At 51.2% G+C, this 22766-nt stretch overlaps 1 protein-coding gene across 1 annotated transcript in view; it reads right to left on the bottom strand.

The window, feature by feature from the left end:
- Positions 1 to 5420: 5420 nt before the first annotated feature.
- LOC105358461 (serrate RNA effector molecule homolog) overlaps positions 5421 to 22766 on the bottom strand; it is a 44325-nt gene continuing 26979 nt past the window's right edge. Inside the window, exons 4-21 of the mRNA XM_078936866.1 lie at positions 9839 to 9979; positions 9689 to 9749; positions 9331 to 9628; positions 9045 to 9265; positions 8836 to 8904; positions 8651 to 8768; positions 8451 to 8572; positions 8325 to 8386; positions 8175 to 8253; positions 7937 to 8101; positions 7090 to 7248; positions 6851 to 7004; positions 6676 to 6788; positions 6520 to 6600; positions 6302 to 6452; positions 5936 to 6037; positions 5735 to 5846; positions 5421 to 5647 (exon numbers count right to left, since the gene is read on the bottom strand). Of these exons, the coding sequence (XP_078792992.1) occupies positions 5572 to 5647; positions 5735 to 5846; positions 5936 to 6037; positions 6302 to 6452; positions 6520 to 6600; positions 6676 to 6788; positions 6851 to 7004; positions 7090 to 7248; positions 7937 to 8101; positions 8175 to 8253; positions 8325 to 8386; positions 8451 to 8572; positions 8651 to 8768; positions 8836 to 8904; positions 9045 to 9265; positions 9331 to 9628; positions 9689 to 9749; positions 9839 to 9979 (2284 nt within the window). The 3' untranslated portion in view covers positions 5421 to 5571. The remainder of the gene's footprint in view (positions 5648 to 5734; positions 5847 to 5935; positions 6038 to 6301; positions 6453 to 6519; positions 6601 to 6675; positions 6789 to 6850; positions 7005 to 7089; positions 7249 to 7936; positions 8102 to 8174; positions 8254 to 8324; positions 8387 to 8450; positions 8573 to 8650; positions 8769 to 8835; positions 8905 to 9044; positions 9266 to 9330; positions 9629 to 9688; positions 9750 to 9838; positions 9980 to 22766) is intronic.

Raw genomic sequence — 22766 nt, 5'->3', positions numbered from 1 at the left:
ACGTGAAAACATTCCTGAACAGACCTGAACTACCCGCAACTGGAAGATGCTGAGTGGCTGGAAAAGCTGCACTTTGTGGTGGAAATGACTGACAGGCCACCTAACCCTTGTGCTATCCTAGGCACTTTACCATCGGGAGTTGGGTCATCTAGACCCACTAGACAGTGCGCTGAACTTTGTTTCTTTAATGATTTGTGAACCTCACTGGTGTCCATGGATTACATGAAATCTTTCCACCTTTGTCACGGTAGGGAGAACATGTCAATCTAAGGGTGGGGTCATCTAAGATAACACAAGGGCTAAAGGAGCTGAATGAAAGTCTGCAGGCAAATGCTTGAAGCTGTTCTGTCATTAGAGAAGAGCTGACTGTCATGGGGAACGTCGTCACCCACGATCCATTTGATTGTTTCTCTATATTACATTTCTTTAATTTTATCAAAGCAATAAAACATTGCTTTGGCGGGCGGCCGTGGTGCAGCGGTAGGGCGGTCAACCCATGATCGTAACTTGCAGGTTCAATTCCCGCCTTGCACCCCCATGAGTCAAAGTGTCCTTGGGCAAGACACTGAACCCCAGCTTGCCTCTGGTGGGAGGCAGGCGCCTGTGTTTGGCAGCGGAGCAACAGTGTGTGAATGTGTGTGCATGGGTGAGTGACTGGGTGAATGGTTCCATGACCGTAAAGCGCTTTGTCCTTGTAGGAAGAAAGGCGCTGTATCCTCCTGAGAACCGAGGAAAAAAAGTGTTTTCCAATTTTTGTTTTTCTGTGATTTCCTTTCTATTTGGGCCTTAAAAAACACCTTACAATTTAATTTTTTTTAATTCTTTTTTATTTTAATTTCCCAACAAGTCCACTGTAGAGGACAACAGGACAATATTTCAGTGAAATAGAACTCAGGAAAATCAGAAAAAAGGAGCAGATGAAATCTTGAGAGTGATATTCACCCAAAAACATTACATTTTGTTCTAAAACAATAAAATTCTGCATCACTCTTGTCACTTGTTGGATCATCCGGTAAATTGAGAGCTTTGCTTTCTGGCTCAGCTCTCTCTTCACCACAACGGACCAATACAGCGACCACATATCTACGGACGCCGCTCCGCCTGTCAATCTCACGCTCCGGTCCTCCCTCACTCTTGAACAAGACCCCAAAGTATTTAAACTCCTCCACCTGGGGGAGGGAGACTCCACCCACCCAGAGATGACAAACTACCTTTCTCCGGTCGTGGACCATGGCCTCAGATTTAGCGGTGCTGACCCTCATTCCAGCCGCTTCACACTCTACCACAAACCGCCCCAATGCACGCTGGAGGTCCCGGCTCGATGAAGCCAACAGGACAACATCATCTGCAAAGAGCAGAGAGGAAATCCTGTGGTCCCCAAACCAGACCCCCACCCCCCGGCCCCTGGCTGCACCTAGAAATTCTGTCCATAAAAACTATGAACAGAACCGGTGATAAAGGGCAGCCCTGCCAGAGTCCAACGTGGACCAGGAACAGGTCTGACTTACTGCCGGCTATGCGAACCAAGCTCCTACTCCGGTCATACTGGACAGCCCTCAGTAAGGCTCCCCGGACCCCATACTCCCAGAGGACCCCCCACAGGATGCCACGGGGGACGCGGTGGAACGCCTTCTCCAAATCCACAAAACACATATGGACTGGATGAGCAAACTCCCACAATCCCTCCAGCACCCTAGATAGGGTGTAGAGCTGGTCCACTGTTCCACGACCAGGACGGAAACCGCACTGTTGTTCCTGAATCCGAGGTTGGACTATCGGACGGACTCTCCTCTCCAGTACCCTGGCATAGACTTTCCCAGGGAGGCTGAGGATTGTGATTCCCCTGTAGTTGGAACACACCTAGATCAAAAACAGATCCTCGAAAATGTTATCAATGTACTGTGAAAAGAACGGGATTGGACTCCAATATTCACAAACGTTGGGGTCATCTTGATAGGCAGGGCGCCCTGCTAGCACAGGTATAAATAAACCTGTGATGATGGTTGTTGAAAAACACAAAAAAATCAAGTTATTTAAAAAAATAACAGTTATTTCTTCCTGAATCTCATCCTTTTTATCATCTGAAAGCTCCAAATCTGAATCTCCCTCAACTATCTGGTATAGAATCCTCTCTGCTTCACTTTTATCTCCTAAAATCATGTGCAGCCATTAAATCCATTAAAATGGTCCGGTGTCCTCTACAGTGGACATTCATTAATCACCTGCTGTTTTAAAACAGAAACTATGAAACTTTTTTTAGATCTAAAAATATTGTTCCTAACATGTTTATGACCAAGAATATATATAATTATCATGGTAAAAAAATGAATAGATACAGAAAATTTGACTTGCCGTTCACCTTTCCATAAAAATAGGTAAATGGTCTGGCAGCCATCTTTGTAGAGGTAAAACTTAAAGTTCCCAGCATGCAAACGCATCACATGACACATCACTGGAAAGCCCAGGATGTCCTCTACATTGTAGCAGGATTTGGAAAGGCATCTATTTATTCCTTAGAAATATACAGGTAAACAGAATGTCCATTATAGAGGACATAAATGACTGGGCGGGTCTCAGGAGGAGATAAATATACGCCATTTACCATTTACATAATTCACTGATATTGTTATGAAGTTAGACTTCAACACAGCAGTCACGTGACGCCTCGTTCTCCCAGAATGCACTGCAGGGCAAATAAACATTTAATCGTTAATTATGCTCATTATGTATTTGTAACAACTTAGTCATTTTGATAGCAGGCTAATATAGATATTATAGATACATATATTGCATGTGTTGCCTTCATTATGAGGCTTAAATAGGGATTTTAATCTGCAGTGAGGGCAAGTCATGGAACTGAAAGCACGGTATGACAGGTCTACTCGTGTCGTCACGCATGCATCTACCACGCAGCAACGTGCAAATGAGTGTTCGTTAAAGATCGCGTGGATGTTGGCTCAACACGAGAAAGCATTCAGCGATGTGACAGTCGTAAAGGAGTGCCTAAATGCGGCTGCAGAAACTTTACTTGACGGTAAACTAAAAGATGACGTGTGAAAAAATAAAAAAAATCCCATCGTCAGCTCCAACAACAAGTAGAAAAACTGAACTATTAGCAGAGGATGTGGTGGCTCAGCTTGATGCTGCTGTTCAGAACGCAGCATGCATGTCCTTAGCCACTGATGAGTCCACAGATGGAACGGACGAGGCCCAGCTGCTGGTGGATGTGAGATTTCCTCACAAAGAGAAGAAAGAGATGAGTGAGGACACGTTAGGTTCAACACCACACAAGAGGAGAGGATATATATGAGGGGATAAATCACAAAAAGAAAGATTAATCTGAAGCAAGTGGTGTCAGTCACCACAGATGGAGCACCTGCCATGGTTGGGGGAGAGAAGGGGGCTGTTGAAACAGGACCACCCTGATCTACCACTGGATCATCAGACTGTTCTCTGTGCCACTCTGTCTGAAGTGATGGACACCATGAGGAAACTTCCTGAGGGCATCCTCATCCATCAGCATCCACTGCTGAGAGGATGTTTGGATGCAGATGTGAAGGACCTACTGCCCCCCACCAAGGTGAGATGGCTGAGTAAAGGCAACGCACTGGAACGCTTCTGGCCCCTCCCAAAGGAAAGAGCTGCTTCCTCACAGCAGCTCAAGAGTCAAACAGCAACACAGTTTGAAAGATAAGCACAGGGTGGATGTGGGGGCTTTTTGGTGGACATGACAGGACACCTTAATGAGCTCAATGTAAAGCTGACGGCTCAGAAAGATTCTATCTGCCATTTCATGAAAACTGTCCGCTCATTCCAGATTAAGCTGGACGTTTTCAAAGAAGATCTCCAAGCAGATTGTGAGCATTTCCCACTAATTTCCCCTCATGTGGGCTTCACAGACGAGCTGGTTGGAAACTTCTGTCAGTGATTTGACTGCTTCAACCTGGGACCCCAGCTCCTCCGGCTAACTGAGAATCCATTCCTTATCAGAGGGTTTTCAAAGGAGGTGACACAGACCTTCGACATCCTGGATCTGTTAGAGCTCACTGATTTGCAGGCAGAGGAGGCGTTTGGAAACAACTGACAGCTACTTTCTGGTTCCAGACTGTTCCCTGGTCTGACCAAAGCAGCTCTACACACCTTAACCATGTTTGGATCAGCTGGGAGACAGCTTTCTCCTGAATGAACATCATTAAACAAAGCAGCGTTCTAAGCTCACCGATGAGCATCTCCACATGAGACTCTCACTAACCCCATTGAAGCCAGGATTAAACTGCTGGCAGGACAGTTAGGCCCATTTCTCTCACTAGGAAAGGAGAGATGAAAAAGGGAGCTGCTCAAAGCTCTGCACTTTTTATTCAGTAAATTCTGCCCTGTTCTACTTTACCTGAAAAGTGTTCTTTTATTTCAAATGTAGTTCGTGTTTTAAAAAGGTGGCAGCTCAAACGTCTTGTTTATTTTTTTTCTTGAAGATTAAAAGCACTTTTATTTTATTCCAAAGATTCTGAATGTTTTACATTCCTTGAAACGGCTGCTCAAAGCTGTGTTTGCACTTTTATTGATTTATTCAGAATCATTTCAGTGTCTGTTACTGTACATGTAGTAAAGACAACTACAGTACTACAGTACTACAGTATAAGTACCATACCAGTTCAGACCTGTCGGTATAAAGCATATTACTATGAAAACACTTGAAATGGAACAATAACTTCTATAGAAATGGATGTGCGTTATTGACTTTATTAACATGAGGGACATTATGTTATGTGACAAGAATAGATCTGGACCTTTGCTGGGAGAAAAGTTTAGGAACCGGACCTTTCTGAATTTTTATTGAATACCCCCCACTAAACAGTGGGGTCATCTGGACCCACTAGACAGTGGGGTCATCTGGACCCACTAGACAGTGGGGTCATCTAGATCCACTAGACAGTGGGGTCATCTGGACCCACTAGACAGTGGGGTCATCTGGACCCACTAGACAGTGGGGTCATCTAGATCCACTAGACAGTGCTCTGAACCTTTTTTCTTCAATGATTTGTGATCTTCACTGGTGTCCATGGATTACATGAAATCTTTCCACCTTTATCATGGTAGGGAGAACAACTCAATGTAAGGGGGGGGGTCATCTGGACCCCATAGGATAGCACACGTGCATTAACCCAGGGTTACCAAGTAGAGCGTAGTCACACTAACTCATATCCGGTCTTTTGGAACCGACATACCCAGAGTAAGCAAGTTCAGGAGGATTTCAGCCAGAGTTCAGGGTTAAAGTCAGGGGAGTTTAAACATGCTTCCTGGAATACCCCCCCCCCCCCCCCCAGATTGTTAATGTTTGTGTTCATGTGTGTGTGTGTAAGGTCAGAGGTCATGTCATTGGTGGATGAAGCTCCAGATGTTTTTACTGCATCAAACTTCAGTTTCATTCTGATGGATTTTATTGAAGATAGTTTTATGGACACTAATGGTTTCTGACACACACACACACACACACACACTAAAGACAGACAACAACAACACAAATGCAGTGATGACAACACAAAAGGTAAAAAAGTAAAAAACAAAAGCGCCTCAGAAGAAGTCCAGGTCGTCCGGCGCGTCCAGGTCTCTGTACTCGATGATGGAGCGGGGGTCTCCCCTCGTGCCCCTGCACACACACACACGCACACACAGACAGGGTCAGAGGTCACATCGTCTGTCTCTGCAGCCCCCACCCCTGCAGCCGATTCCTCACCTGCTGTTCCTCTGCTTCCCTGAGAAGCCGACGCCCCCTGGATGACCTCTGAAGTTGTCATAGTTACCACGCCCCCCCCCAAACTGGGCTGGAGGGAGGAGGGGCCCCACACCTGAGGCAGAAAAGCATCAGTAAGAGGAACCAATCACTGCCCAGAGAGACTGAGGTACGGGGGGGGGGGGGGGGGGGGGGGGGGGGCACCTGGGAACCCCGGCAGGGGGGGCCTGACACCTGGAGGGTATCCCAGAAGGCTTTGCTGCTGCGGCGACTGACCGGGGAAGCCAGGCATCCCAGGGGTGGGGGCTGAGAGAGTAAACAGAATGAGAGACGGCGGGTCCATCAGAAGGTAGGAAGTGGGCGGAGCTAGAGCTCAGGTGAGGTCCAGGATGAAACCCCAAAGGTTCCTGATGGATCTGGATCGTCAGCAGATCATGAAACGCTTGAAGCAGCTGCTGCAGCAGACGGGAAGCTCCGCCCTCTAAGCTTTATGGGCGGAGTCAGCGCTGCAGCACTCAGACCCAAAGCAGCGGGCACAGACGTATATAACCTGGAGCCTCAGACCGTTACCTGGTGCTGGGGGTGGGAGGGGCTTGTTCTCCGGCAGGGAGGGCCTCTTGGCGTCCATCAGGAAGTTGTTGAAGAACTCCACCTCCTGCCTGACGGCGCCGACCTTGTCGCCGTGTTTGTTCAGGATGTGCTTGCGAACAAACTCTGGAGCCTGGGGAGGGACGGCAGCGTCAGCATGGTGGCTGCAGCCTCGGTTGCCACGGTTACCGCCAGCTCACCTTGAACTTCTTCCCGCTCAGAGGACACAGCCACTTGTCCTTGCTGAGCTCCTGAGTGTTGGCGGACAGGAACTTCTCCACCTGCAGGTGGAGGCAGAGGCGTCAGTGACGGACAGCGGGGGAGGGGGCGGGGCCAGGGGTGGGGCGGGGCCGTACCTCCTGCTCCGGGTCCTTCCTTCCCAGCCGGGTGGCCTCCTCCTCACTCAGAGCCTCGGAGGGCGACAGCAGAGGAGCCAGGCGCTCCTCGCACATCCTCTGATGCTCGCTGACTGCACGGGAGGGGAGGAGTCTCAGCACGCGCACGTCTGTGTGTGTGTGTGTGAGAGCTCACCTTCAGTGGGCGTGATCTTGGCCACGGGGAGGGGCCCGCGCACGTGGATGAGCCCGCAGCGGTGAGGCATCTCGTCCTCGGCCGGATACTCGCAGAAGTTGTAGAAGTCCACCGAGTGAACGAGGCGCAGGTAGAGCAGCAGCCTGTCCAGCACCTGCACGTGCACACGCACTCGGTCAACGTGCACACGCTCAGTCAGTGTGCATGCGCTCACGCTCAGTCAGCTGAGCTCCGCCCACCTTCAGCAGCTTGTCGTCCGTCTCCACGGGAACCTCCGACGAGCTCTTGGCCGCCTCCTCGCCGGCGTCCCCCGAGGCTCCGACAAGCTCCTCCTCCTCGGCGCTGACCTCCTCGATGAGGTAATCCGTGATGTTCTTCAGGACCGGGTTGGTGTCCGCCTGCGGCGCAAACATCAGACATGTTCTACGACCACGACAATCACAGAAAAAAGTACTCGCCAATGAGTCGCTGATGGTGAGAGGAGAGCACGGACATCCAATCAGAGCACAGAGTTCTGCACGCGCTCAGTTACATGGGGGGACAAGGCTAACTGTTCCTCGCGTTTCTGTGATAAAAGTCGACTCTGGCGTGGACGAACCGACACGCGTGACCCGAACCAAACGTAAACACCGCGTGGAGAGACAGTTACCGGGAAGAACACAAGCAACTATGGATCCACCACAGAGACATAGATCCATCCCATAGACCTGGATCCACCCAAGGGACCTGGATCCACCCAAGAGACCTGGATCCACCCAAGGGACCTGGATCCACCACAAAGACCTGGATCCACCACAGAGACCTGTATCCACCCAAGAGACCTGGATCCACCACAAAGACCTGGATCCACCACAAAGACCTGGATCCACCACAGAGACCTGGATCCACCACAAAGACCTGGATCCACCACAAAGACCTGGATCCACCACAAAGACCTGGATCCACCACAGAGACCAGTATCTACCACGTTTCCTGCTGAAGGTCTCAAATCAAAGTCCTGTAGGCCCAGGAGGGACCTGGTGGAACACGCCCCCTGGTGGTCACCTGACAACTGAGCTGGCTCCACTTCAAACAGGAAGTGAGTACCTGCTGGCTCCACAGCTCCCCCTTCTGGTCCAGGCTGTGGACGAGGCGTGCGGCCAGGCGGATGTCGTTCCTGACCACGGGTTTGTGGTGCGTCAGGCCGTTGACGCTGCGGACGCGGCGGCACAGATCTCTGTTCACCACCGGGGCCAGCTCGCAGTCCCGGAGCTGCAGGGGGCGGAGTCAGAGTCAGGCGGGCGCTCAGCGCTGCCAGCTGTTGTTGGCGGCGGCGGCGGCTCACCCGAACGTTCTGGAGGTTCCAGCAGGTCTCCTTGATGTTCACACTGCGGTCAAAGGTCACCCAGCACCTCCTGAAGAACCTGACAGACAGACAGACAGATGCGTCACAAACACGCCCCGCCATGCACCCGTGCAGCTGCGAGGTCCGTACCTGCGCTCGGGCTGAGGGTCCGACAGCGCCACCCGCAGGAAGCCCGGGTACCTGCGGCAGAGCTGCAGACAGGAGGAGTTAGCAGGAGTCGTACAAAGGAGAGCAGTTTACCGAGCTCGCTCTCACAGCCGTGATCTCCTCCTTGGACACCTCCGGGGGGATGCTCCTGATGAACAGGGAGGTGGTGAGGTGGAGGGGGCGTGGCTTGGGCGGAGCCTCCGTCTCCTTTGCTCGCTCCGTCCTGCGCTCTGACTCAAACACAAAAGCGCGTTTAGTGGTTTTTCTGTGAAAGGTGTTGCCATGACGATCACAGGAAATGCAATCACCTCTGTCCTCCTCCTCCTTCTCCTCTTCCTCCTTCTCCCCGTCGGAGTGGGAGGAGTCAGAGTCAGAGGCGCTGCCCTCGCCGCTGTCGGCTGACATGCTGCGCTTCCTCTTCCTTGCCTGACAGGAAGGGGCGGAGTTAATGTTGTGTAAAAGCAGTCAGCAGGAAGTGGATTTCAAAACTCACTTTCTTGGTTTCTTCTTCCTCCTCTTCCTCCTCCTCTTCCTCCTCCTTCTCTCCGTTACGTTTATCCTCCTAAAAAAACAGATCAGATCTTCCAGACGGACCTTTCCCCTCAGCTAGACAGGAAATGCAGCAGATTTTCAGAGTAAAAGTCCCCACAGATCTGCTGCTGGCCTTCTCGGCCTGGTTGTGGTTCTGGACTCGGTTCTGACCTTTTCCGGGCCTCGAGCCGTGCTCCCCTCGCCGCCACCTGTCTGGTCCGTCTGGCCCGGGGCCGGTCCTGATCCAATCTGAGCGCTCGCCTGTCCCGCATCGGTCTCAGTCTGACTGGTGTCCTTGGCCCCGCCCCCGCCGGCCTCTGCAGCAACAGCAGTGGGCGGAGCCTCCAGGACCTGTAGATCTAAGTCCGTCCCTCCTTCCATCTTGATGACAGCTGCACACAAACAGTGTTAAAGGCCTTCATTTCCCAGAATCCCCTCTGGCCGGCGCCATGCCCACCTGCGTCAAGCAGCTTGATGATGGCAGGGGCGTGGTCCATGTCCAGAGACACCTGGTCCAGCCAGCGGTTCTCCAGCAGGAAGAGGAAGACGCCGAGGCGCGTCTTGAGCGCGCTCAGAGACTCCGCCCTCCTGGTGGTGATGTCATCGGGGTGGTACTTGGACCGGAACCACTCCTGGTCCTTGTGCAGCAGGAAGAAGTCCTGCAGCTGCTGCCGCCTGAAGTCCAGCTTGTACTGGTTGTAGCGCTTCACCGCCTCCGTCTCGTCCACGCTGTCGTCCATGCCCAGCAGGAACTCCTGCACACAAACGCCGTGTCAGCGCCACGCCGCCGCCTGATCACCACCGAGAGCGCTCACCTTGAAGCTCCGCATGGTGGGGGGGCCTGGAGGGGGCAGGTCCGGGTCCACCATCCCCAGTCTGAAGGAGGAGAGGGGGAAGCGTCAGTGACGGAAACGCCACAGGTTTGAGGACCAAACAAGCCCCGCCCCCTGCTGCAGTACACTCACCTGCCCTGCAGGGGGTGCCCCCCATGAGGAGGGAGGAGGTGAGGGAAGTCTGGGGGCCAGTTCTGAGGCCCCACCCCTGGAAACGGCCCTCCCCCACCGTATGGGAGATCGTACCGGAACAGCTCCCCCCGCTGGTCGTCCCTGAAGGTGCAGATCAAAAATCATGAAACTTTATTAACACCAAACGGTTCTACAGAACATCTGGACCATCTGCCTGATAGAACCCTGGGATTGACCTGAAGACCCCCCCCCCATTAAATCTAACATTTGTGGTTCCACAGCAACAAATGTGACATCAGAGGGTTCTATAGTCTGGATGTTCTCCACCCAGAGTCTGGATGTTCTCCACCTACAGTCTGTATGTTCTCCGCCTACACTCTGGATGTTCTCCGCCCACAGTCTGGATGTTCTCCACCCACAGTCTGGATGTTCTCCACCCACAGTCTGGATGTTCTCCACCTACAGTCTGGATGTTCTCCACCTACAGTCTGGATATTCTCCACCCACAGTCTGGATGTTCTCCACCCACAGTCTGGATGTTCTCCACCTACACTCTGGATGTTCTCCGCCTATAGTCTGGATGTTCTCCGCCTATAGTCTGGATGTTCTCCGCCTACAGTCTGGATGTTCTCCGCCTATAGTCTGGATGTTCTCCGCCTACAGTCTGGATGTTCTCCACCCACAGTCTGGATGTTCTCCACCCACAGTCTGTATGTTCTCCGCCTACACTCTGGATGTTCTCCGCCTACAGTCTGGATGTTCTCCGCCTATAGCCTGGATGTTCTCCGCCTATAGTCTGGATGTTCTCCGCCTACAGTCTGGATGTTCTCCGCCTATAGTCTGGATGTTCTCCGCCTACAGTCTGGATGTTCTCCACCAACAGTCTGTATGTTCTCCACCTACACTCTGGATGTTCTCCGCCTATAGTCTGGATGTTCTCCGCCTACAGTCTGGATGTTCTCCGCCTACAGTCTGGATGTTCTCCGCCTATAGTCTGGATGTTCTCCGCCTACAGTCTGGATGTTCTCCACCCACAGTCTGGATGTTCTCCACCAACAGTTTGTATGTTCTCCACCTACACTCTGGATGTTCTCCGCCTACAGTCTGGATGTTCTCCGCCTATAGTCTGGATGTTCTCCGCCTATAGTCTGGATGTTCTCCGCCTACAGTCTGGATGTTCTCCGCCTATAGTCTGGATGTTCTCCGCCTACAGTCTGGATGTTCTCCACCCACAGTCTGGATGTTCTCCACCAACAGTCTGTATGTTCTCCACCTACACTCTGGATGTTCTCCGCCTATAGTCTGGATGTTCTCCACCTACAGTCTGGATGTTCTCCACCTACAGTCTGGATGTTCTCCGCCTATAGTCTGGATGTTCTCCGCCTACAGTCTGGATGTTCTCCACCTACAGTCTGGATGTTCTCCACCTACAGTCTGGATGTTCTCCACCTATAGTCTGGATGTTCTCCGCCTACAGTCTGGATGTTCTCCGCCTATAGTCTGGATGTTCTCCGCCTACAGTCTGGATGTTCTCCACCCACAGTCTGGATGTTCTCCACCAACAGTCTGTATGTTCTCCACCTACACTCTGGATGTTCTCCGCCTACAGTCTGGATGTTCTCCGCCTACAGTCTGGATGTTCTCCACCTATAGTCTGGATGTTCTCCGCCTACAGTCTGGATGTTCTCCGCCTATAGTCTGGATGTTCTCCGCCTACAGTCTGGATGTTCTCCACCCACAGTCTGGATGTTCTCCACCAACAGTCTGTATGTTCTCCACCTACACTCTGGATGTTCTCCGCCTACAGTCTGGATGTTCTCCGCCTATAGTCTGGATGTTCTCCGCCTACAGTCTGGATGTTCTCCGCCCACAGTCTGGATGTTCTCCACCCACAGTCTGGATGTTCTCCACCCACAGTCTGGATGTTCTCTACCCACAGTCTGGATGTTCTCCACCCACAGTCTGGATGTTCTCCATCAACAGTCTGGATGTTCTCCACCAACAGTCTGTATGTTCTCCACCTACACTCTGGATGTTCTCCGCCTATAGTCTGGATGTTCTCCGCCTATAGTCTGGATGTTCTCCGCCTACAGTCTGGATGTTCTCCGCCTATAGTCTGAATGTTCTCCGCCTACAGTCTGGATGTTCTCCACCCACAGTCTGGATGTTCTCCACCAACAGTCTGTATGTTCTCCACCTACACTCTGGATGTTCTCCGCCTACAGTCTGGATGTTCTCCGCCTATAGTCTGGATGTTCTCCGCCTATAGTCTGGATGTTCTCCGCCTACAGTCTGGATGTTCTCCGCCTATAGTCTGGATGTTCTCCGCCTACAGTCTGGATGTTCTCCACCCACAGTCTGGATGTTCTCCACCAACAGTCTGTATGTTCTCCACCTACACTCTGGATGTTCTCCGCCTACAGTCTGGATGTTCTCCACCTACAGTCTGGATGTTCTCCACCTACAGTCTGGATGTTCTCCACCTATAGTCTGGATGTTCTCCGCCTACAGTCTGGATGTTCTCCACCTACAGTCTGGATGTTCTCCACCTACAGTCTGGATGTTCTCCACCTATAGTCTGGATGTTCTCCGCCTACAGTCTGGATGTTCTCCGCCTATAGTCTGGATGTTCTCCGCCTACAGTCTGGATGTTCTCCACCCACAGTCTGGATGTTCTCCACCAACAGTCTGTATGTTCTCCACCTACACTCTGGATGTTCTCCGCCTACAGTCTGGATGTTCTCCGCCTATAGTCTGGATGTTCTCCGCCTACAGTCTGGATGTTCTCCACCCACAGTCTGGATGTTCTCCATCAACAGTCTGGATGTTCTCCACCCACAGTCTGGATGTTCTCCACCCACAGTCTGGATGTTTTACACCCACAGTTTAGATGTTGTCAGCCTACAGTCTGGATGTTCTCCACCCACAGTCTGGATGTTCTCCACCTACAGTCTGGATGTTCTTCACTTACAGTCTGGATGTTCTCCGCCTACAGTTTGTATGTTCTCCACCAACAGTCTGGATGTTCTCCACCCACAGTCTGGATGTTCTCCACCTACAGTCTGGATGTTCTCCACCCACAGTCTGGATGTTCTCCACCTACAGTCTGGATGTTCTCCACCCACAGTCTGGATGTTTTCCACCTACAGTCTGGATGTTCTACACCCACAGTCTGGATGTTCTCCACCCACAGTCTGGATGTTCTCCACCCACAGTCTGGATGTTCTCCACCAACAGTCTGGATGTTCTCCACCAACAGTCTGGATGTTCTCCACCAACAGTTGGATGTTCTCAACCTATAGTCTGGATGTTCTCGGCTTACAGTTTGTATGTTCTCCACCAACAGTCTGGATGTTCTCCACCAACAGTTGGATGTTCTCAACCTATAGTCTGGATGTTCTCGGCCTACAGTTTGTATGTTCTCCACCTATAGTCTGGATGTTCTCCACCCACAGTCTGGATATTCTCCACCTACAGTCTGGATGTTCTCCACCCACAGTCTGGATGTTCTCCACCCACAGTCTGGATGTTCTCCACCCACAGTCTGTATGTTCTCCACCTACACTCTGGATGTTCTCCGCCTACACTCTGGATGTTCTCCGCCTACAGTCTGGATGTTCTCCGCCTACAGTCTGGATGTTCTCCGCCTACAGTCTGGATGTTCTCAACCCACAGTCTGGATGTTCTCCACCCACAGTCTGGATGTTCTCCGCCTACACTCTGGATGTTCTCCGCCTACAGTCTGGATGTTCTCCGCCTACAGTCTGGATGTTCTCCGCCTATAGTCTGGATGTTCTCCGCCTACAGTCTGGATGTTCTCCACCTACAGTCTGGATGTTCTCCACCTACAGTCTGGATGTTCTCCACCTATAGTCTGGATGTTCTCCGCCTACAGTCTGGATGTTCTCCGCCTACAGTCTGGATGTTCTCCTCCTATAGTCTGGATGTTCTCCGCCTACAGTCTGGATGTTCTCCGCCTATAGTCTGGATGTTCTCCGCCTACAGTCTGGATGTTCTCCACCCACAGTCTGGATGTTCTCCACCAACAGTCTGTATGTTCTCCACCTACACTCTGGATGTTCTCCGCCTACAGTCTGGATGTTCTCCGCCTATAGTCTGGATGTTCTCCGCCTACAGTCTGGATGTTCTCCACCTACAGTCTGGATGTTCTCCGCCTACAGTCTGGATGTTCTCCACCAACAGTCTGTATGTTCTCCACCTACAGTCTGGATGTTCTCCACCCAAAGTCTGGATGTTCTCCACCCACAGTCTGGATGTTCTCCACCTACACTCTGGATGTTCTCCATCAACAGTCTGGATGTTCTCCACCCACAGTCTGGATGTTCTCCACCCACAGTCTGGATGTTCTCCACCCACAGTCTGGATGTTCTCCACCAACAGTCTGGATGTTCTCCACCAACAGTCTGGATGTTCTCCACCAACAGTTGGATGTTCTCAACCTATAGTCTGGATGTTCTCGGCTTACAGTTTGTATGTTCTCCACCAACAGTCTGGATGTTCTCCACCAACAGTTGGATGTTCTCAACCTATAGTCTGGATGTTCTCGGCCTACAGTTTGTATGTTCTCCACCTATAGTCTGGATGTTCTCCACCCACAGTCTGGATATTCTCCACCTACAGTCTGGATGTTCTCCACCCACAGTCTGGATGTTCTCCACCCACAGTCTGGATGTTCTCCACCCACAGTCTGTATGTTCTCCACCTACACTCTGGATGTTCTCCGCCTACACTCTGGATGTTCTCCGCCTACAGTCTGGATGTTCTCCGCCTACAGTCTGGATGTTCTCCGCCTACAGTCTGGATGTTCTCCACCCACAGTCTGGATGTTCTCCACCCACAGTCTGGATGTTCTCCGCCTACACTCTGGATGTTCTCCGCCTACAGTCTGGATGTTCTCCGCCTACAGTCTGGATGTTCTCCGCCTATAGTCTGGATGTTCTCCGCCTACAGTCTGGATGTTCTCCACCTACAGTCTGGATGTTCTCCACCTACAGTCTGGATGTTCTCCACCTATAGTCTGGATGTTCTCCGCCTACAGTCTGGATGTTCTCCGCCTACAGTCTGGATGTTCTCCTCCTATAGTCTGGATGTTCTCCGCCTACAGTCTGGATGTTCTCCGCCTATAGTCTGGATGTTCTCCGCCTACAGTCTGGATGTTCTCCACCCACAGTCTGGATGTTCTCCACCAACAGTCTGTATGTTCTCCACCTACACTCTGGATGTTCTCCGCCTACAGTCTGGATGTTCTCCGCCTATAGTCTGGATGTTCTCCGCCTACAGTCTGGATGTTCTCCACCTACAGTCTGGATGTTCTCCGCCTACAGTCTGGATGTTCTCCACCAACAGTCTGTATGTTCTCCACCTACAGTCTGGATGTTCTCCACCCAAAGTCTGGATGTTCTCCACCTATAGTCTGTATGTTCTCCACCTACACTCTGGATGTTCTCCGCCTACAGTCTGGATGTTCTCCACCCACAGTCTGGATGTTCTCCACCTACAGTCTGGATGTTCTCCACCCACAGTCTGGATGTTCTCCACCCACAGTCTGGATGTTCTCCACCCACAGTCTGGATGTTCTCCACCCACAGTCTGGATGTTCTCCATCAACAGTCTGGATGTTCTCCACCAACAGTCTGTATGTTCTCCACCTACACTCTGGATGTTCTCCGCCTATAGTCTGGATGTTCTCCGCCTATAGTCTGGATGTTCTCCGCCTACAGTATGGATGTTCTCCGCCTACAGTCTGGATGTTCTCCACCCACAGTCTGGATGTTCTCCACCAACAGTTTGTATGTTCTCCACCAACAGTCTGGATGTTCTCCACCCACAGTCTGGATGTTCTCCACGTACAGTCTGGATGTTCTCCACCCACAGTCTGGATGTTCTCCACCTACAGTCTGGATGTTCTCCACCCACAGTCTGGATGTTCTCCACCTACAGTCTGGATGTTCTACACCCACAGTCTGGATGTTCTCCACCCACAGTCTGGATGTTCTCCACCCACAGTCTGGATGTTCTCCACCAACAGTCTGGATGTTCTCCACCAACAGTTGGATGTTCTCAACCTATAGTCTGGATGTTCTCGGCCTACAGTTTGTATGTTCTCCACCAACAGTCTGGATGTTCTCCACCAACAGTTGGATGTTCTCAACCTATAGTCTGGATGTTCTCGGCCTACAGTTTGTATGTTCTCCACCTATAGTCTGGATGTTCTCCACCTACAGTCTGGATGTTCTCCACCCACAGTCTGGATATTCTCCACCTACAGTCTGGATGTTCTCCACCCACAGTCTGGATGTTCTCCACCCACAGTCTGGATGTTCTCCACCCACAGTCTGGATGTTCTCCACCAACAGTCTGTATGTTCTCCACCCACAGTCTGGATGTTCTCCACCCACACTCTGGATGTTCTCCATCAACAGTCTGGATGTTCTCCACCAACAGTCTGTATGTTCTCCACCTACACTCTGGATGTTCTCCGCCTACACTCTGGATGTTCTCCGCCTACAGTCTGGATGTTCTCCGCCTATAGTCTGGATGTTCTCCGCCTACAGTCTGGATGTTCTCCACCCACAGTCTGGATGTTCTCCACCAACAGTCTGTATGTTCTCCACCTACACTCTGGATGTTCTCCGCCTACAGTCTGGATGTTCTCCGCCTACAGTCTGGATGTTCTCCGCCTACAGTCTGGATGTTCTCCGCCCACAGTCTGGATGTTCTCCACCAACAGTCTGTATGTTCTCCACCTACACTCTGGATGTTCTCCGCCTACAGTCTGGATGTTCTCCACCAACAGTCTGTATGTTCTCCACCTACAGTCTGGATGTTCTCCACCTATAGTCTGGATGTTCTCCACCCACAGTCTGGATGTTCTCCACCCACAGTCTGGATGTTCTCCACCCACAGTCTGGATGTTCTCCACCAACAGTCTGGATGTTCTCCACCCACAGTCTGGATATTCTCCACCCACAGTCTGGATGTTCTACACCCACAGTTTAGATGTTCTCCGCCTACAGTCTGGATGTTCTCCACCCACAGTCTGGATGTTCTCCACCTACAGTCTGGATGTTCTCCACCTACAGTCTGGATGTTCTACACCCACAGTCTGGAAGTTCTCCACCAACAGTCTGGATGTTCTCCACCCACAGTCTGGATGTTCTCCACCTACAGTCTGGATGTTCTCCACCCACAGTCTGGATGTTCTCCACCCACAGTCTGGATGTTCTCCACCCACAGTCTGGATGTTCTCCACCCACAGTCTGGATGTTCTCAACCTATAGTCTGGATGTTCTCCGCCTACAGTTTGTATGTTCTCCACCTACAGTCTGGATGTTCTACACCCACAGTCTGTATGTTCTCCACCTACAGTTTGTATGTTCTCCACCTACAGTCTGGATGTTCTACACCCACAGTCTGTATGTTCTCCACCTACAGTCTGTATGTTCTCCACCTACACTCTGGATGTTCTCCGCCTACAGTCTGGATGTTCTCCACCTATAGTCTGGATGTTCTCCACCCACAGTCTGGATGTTCTCCGCCTACACTCTGGATATTCTCCACCTACAGTCTGGATGTTCTCCACCCACAGTCTGGATGTTCTCCATCAACAGTCTGGATGTTCTCCACCAACAGTCTGTATGTTCTCCGCCTACAGTCTGGATGTTCTCCACCCACAGTCTGGATGTTCTCCACCTACAGTCTGGATGTTCTCCACCTACAGTCTGGATGTTCTACACCCACAGTCTGGAAGTTCTCCACCAACAGTCTGGATGTTCTCCACCCACAGTCTGGATGTTCTCCACCTACAGTCTGGATGTTCTCCACCCACAGTCTGGATGTTCTCCACCCACAGTCTGGATGTTCTCCACCCACAGTCTGGATGTTCTCCACCCACAGTCTGGATGTTCTCAACCTATAGTCTGGATGTTCTCCGCCTACAGTTTGTATGTTCTCCACCTACAGTCTGGATGTTCTACACCCACAGTCTGTATGTTCTCCACCTACAGTTTGTATGTTCTCCACCTACAGTCTGGATGTTCTACACCCACAGTCTGTATGTTCTCCACCTACAGTCTGTATGTTCTCCACCTACACTCTGGATGTTCTCCGCCTACAGTCTGGATGTTCTCCACCTATAGTCTGGATGTTCTCCACCCACAGTCTGGATGTTCTCCGCCTACACTCTGGATATTCTCCACCTACAGTCTGGATGTTCTCCACCCACAGTCTGGATGTTCTCCATCAACAGTCTGGATGTTCTCCACCAACAGTCTGTATGTTCTCCACCTACACTCTGGATGTTCTCCGCCTATAGTCTGGATGTTCTCCGCCTATAGTCTGGATGTTCTCCGCCTACAGTATGGATGTTCTCCGCCTACAGTCTGGATGTTCTCCACCCACAGTCTGGATGTTCTCCACCAACAGTTTGTATGTTCTCCACCAACAGTCTGGATGTTCTCCACCCACAGTCTGGATGTTCTCCACGTACAGTCTGGATGTTCTCCACCCACAGTCTGGATGTTCTCCACCTACAGTCTGGATGTTCTCCACCCACAGTCTGGATGTTCTCCACCTACAGTCTGGATGTTCTACACCCACAGTCTGGATGTTCTCCACCCACAGTCTGGATGTTCTCCACCAACAGTCTGGATGTTCTCCACCAACAGTTGGATGTTCTCAACCTATAGTCTGGATGTTCTCGGCCTACAGTTTGTATGTTCTCCACCAACAGTCTGGATGTTCTCCACCAACAGTTGGATGTTCTCAACCTATAGTCTGGATGTTCTCGGCCTACAGTTTGTATGTTCTCCACCTATAGTCTGGATGTTCTCCACCTACAGTCTGGATGTTCTCCACCCACAGTCTGGATATTCTCCACCTACAGTCTGGATGTTCTCCACCCACAGTCTGGATGTTCTCCACCCACAGTCTGGATGTTCTCCACCCACAGTCTGGATGTTCTCCACCAACAGTCTGTATGTTCTCCACCCACAGTCTTGATGTTCTCCACCCACACTCTGGATGTTCTCCATCAACAGTCTGGATGTTCTCCACCAACAGTCTGTATGTTCTCCACCTACACTCTGGATGTTCTCCGCCTACACTCTGGATGTTCTCCGCCTACAGTCTGGATGTTCTCCGCCTATAGTCTGGATGTTCTCCGCCTACAGTCTGGATGTTCTCCACCCACAGTCTGGATGTTCTCCACCAACAGTCTGTATGTTCTCCACCTACACTCTGGATGTTCTCCGCCTACAGTCTGGATGTTCTCCGCCTACAGTCTGGATGTTCTCCGCCTACAGTCTGGATGTTCTCCACCTACAGTCTGGATGTTCTCCACCAACAGTCTGTATGTTCTCCACCTACACTCTGGATGTTCTCCGCCTACAGTCTGGATGTTCTCCACCAACAGTCTGTATGTTCTCCACCTACAGTCTGGATGTTCTCCACCTATAGTCTGGATGTTCTCCACCCACAGTCTGGATGTTCTCCACCCACAGTCTGGATGTTCTCCACCCACAGTCTGGATGTTCTCCACCAACAGTCTGGATGTTCTCCACCCACAGTCTGGATATTCTCCACCCACAGTCTGGATGTTCTACACCCACAGTTTAGATGTTCTCCGCCTACAGTCTGGATGTTCTCCACCCACAGTCTGGATGTTCTCCACCTACAGTCTGGATGTTCTCCACCTACAGTCTGGATGTTCTACACCCACAGTCTGGAAGTTCTCCACCAACAGTCTGGATGTTCTCCACCCACAGTCTGGATGTTCTCCACCTACAGTCTGGATGTTCTCCACCCACAGTCTGGATGTTCTCCACCCACAGTCTGGATGTTCTCCACCCACAGTCTGGATGTTCTCCACCCACAGTCTGGATGTTCTCAACCTATAGTCTGGATGTTCTCCGCCTACAGTTTGTATGTTCTCCACCTACAGTCTGGATGTTCTACACCCACAGTCTGTATGTTCTCCACCTACAGTTTGTATGTTCTCCACCTACAGTCTGGATGTTCTACACCCACAGTCTGTATGTTCTCCACCTACAGTCTGTATGTTCTCCACCTACACTCTGGATGTTCTCCGCCTACAGTCTGGATGTTCTCCACCTATAGTCTGGATGTTCTCCACCCACAGTCTGGATGTTCTCCGCCTACACTCTGGATATTCTCCACCTACAGTCTGGATGTTCTCCACCCACAGTCTGGATGTTCTCCACCAACAGTCTGTATGTTCTCCACCCACAGTCTGGATGTTCTCCACCCACAGTCTGGATGTTCTCCATCAACAGTCTGGATGTTCTCCACCAACAGTCTGTATGTTCTCCACCTACACTCTGGATGTTCTCCGCCTACACTCTGGATGTTCTCCACCTACAGTCTGGATGTTCTCCGCCTACAGTCTGGATGTTCTCCACCCACAGTCTGGATGTTCTCCACCAACAGTCTGTATGTTCTCCACCTACACTCTGGATGTTCTCCGCCTACAGTCTGGATGTTCTCCACCTACAGTCTGGATGTTCTCCACCTACAGTCTGGATGTTCTCCGCCTACAGTCTGGATGTTCTCCGCCTACAGTCTGGATGTTCTCCACCTACAGTCTGGATGTTCTCCACCTATAGTCTGTATGTTCTCCACCTACACTCTGGATGTTCTCCGCCTACAGTCTGGATGTTCTCCACCTATAGTCTGGATGTTCTCCACCCACAGTCTGGATGTTCTCCGCCTACACTCTGGATATTCTCCACCTACAGTCTGGATGTTCTCCACCCACAGTCTGGATGTTCTCCACCAACAGTCTGTATGTTCTCCACCCACAGTCTGGATGTTCTCCACCCACAGTCTGGATGTTCTCCATCAACAGTCTGGATGTTCTCCACCAACAGTCTGTATGTTCTCCACCTACACTCTGGATGTTCTCCGCCTACACTCTGGATGTTCTCCACCTACAGTCTGGATGTTCTCCGCCTACAGTCTGGATGTTCTCCACCCACAGTCTGGATGTTCTCCACCAACAGTCTGTATGTTCTCCACCTACACTCTGGATGTTCTCCGCCTACAGTCTGGATGTTCTCCACCTACAGTCTGGATGTTCTCCACCTACAGTCTGGATGTTCTCCGCCTACAGTCTGGATGTTCTCCGCCTACAGTCTGGATGTTCTCCACCTACAGTCTGGATGTTCTCCACCTATAGTCTGGATGTTCTCCGCCTACAGTCTGGATGTTCTCCGCCTATAGTCTGGATGTTCTCCGCCTACAGTCTGGATGTTCTCCACCCACAGTCTGGATGTTCTCCACCAACAGTCTGTATGTTCTCCACCTACACTCTGGATGTTCTCCGCCTACAGTCTGGATGTTCTCCGCCTACAGTCTGGATGTTCTCCGCCTATAGTCTGGATGTTCTCCGCCTACAGTCTGGATGTTCTCCGCCTATAGTCTGGATGTTCTCCGCCTACAGTCTGGATGTTCTCCACCCACAGTCTGGATGTTCTCCACCAACAGTCTGTATGTTCTCCACCTACACTCTGGATGTTCTCCGCCTACAGTCTGGATGTTCTCCGCCTATAGTCTGGATGTTCTCCGCCTACAGTCTGGATGTTCTCCACCCACAGTCTGGATGTTCTCCACCCACAGTCTGGATGTTCTCCACCCAAAGTCTGGATGTTCTCCACCCACAGTCTGGATGTTCTCCACCCACAGTCTGGATGTTCTCCATCAACAGTCTGGATGTTCTCCACCAACAGTCTGTATGTTCTCCACCTACACTCTGGATGTTCTCCGCCTATAGTCTGGATGTTCTCCGCCTATAGTCTGGATGTTCTCCGCCTACAGTCTGGATGTTCTCCGCCTATAGTCTGAATGTTCTCCGCCTACAGTCTGGATGTTCTCCACCCACAGTCTGGATGTTCTCCACCAACAGTCTGTATGTTCTCCACCTACACTCTGGATGTTCTCCGCCTACAGTCTGGATGTTCTCCGCCTATAGTCTGGATGTTCTCCGCCTATAGTCTGGATGTTCTCCGCCTACAGTCTGGATGTTCTCCGCCTATAGTCTGGATGTTCTCCGCCTACAGTCTGGATGTTCTCCACCCACAGTCTGGATGTTCTCCACCAACAGTCTGTATGTTCTCCACCTACACTCTGGATGTTCTCCGCCTACAGTCTGGATGTTCTCCACCTACAGTCTGGATGTTCTCCACCTACAGTCTGGATGTTCTCCACCTATAGTCTGGATGTTCTCCGCCTACAGTCTGGATGTTCTCCACCTACAGTCTGGATGTTCTCCACCTACAGTCTGGATGTTCTCCACCTATAGTCTGGATGTTCTCCACCTACACTCTGGATGTTCTCCGCCTACAGTCTGGATGTTCTCCGCCTATAGTCTGGATGTTCTCCGCCTACAGTCTGGATGTTCTCCACCCACAGTCTGGATGTTCTCCATCAACAGTCTGGATGTTCTCCACCCACAGTCTGGATGTTCTACACCCACAGTTTAGATGTTGTCAGCCTACAGTCTGGATGTTCTCCACCCACAGTCTGGATGTTCTCCACCTACAGTCTGGATGTTCTCCACTTACAGTCTGGATGTTCTCCGCCTACAGTTTGTATGTTCTCCACCAACAGTCTGGATGTTCTCCACCCACAGTCTGGATGTTCTCCACCTACAGTCTGGATGTTCTCCACCCACAGTCTGGATGTTCTCCACCTACAGTCTGGATGTTCTCCACCCACAGTCTGGATGTTCTCCACCTACAGTCTGGATGTTCTACACCCACAGTCTGGATGTTCTCCACCCACAGTCTGGATGTTCTCCACCCACAGTCTGGATGTTCTCCACCAACAGTCTGGATGTTCTCCACCAACAGTCTGGATGTTCTCCACCAACAGTTGGATGTTCTCAACCTAT

Source organism: Oryzias latipes, chromosome 18, assembly GCF_053564925.1.
Source record: "Oryzias latipes strain Hd-rR chromosome 18, Olatipes_Hd-rR_3.1".
NCBI lineage: Eukaryota > Metazoa > Chordata > Actinopteri > Beloniformes > Adrianichthyidae > Oryzias > Oryzias latipes.
The sequence above is the reverse complement of the archived record's forward strand: the minus strand, read 5'-3'. Positions and strand labels throughout refer to the sequence as shown.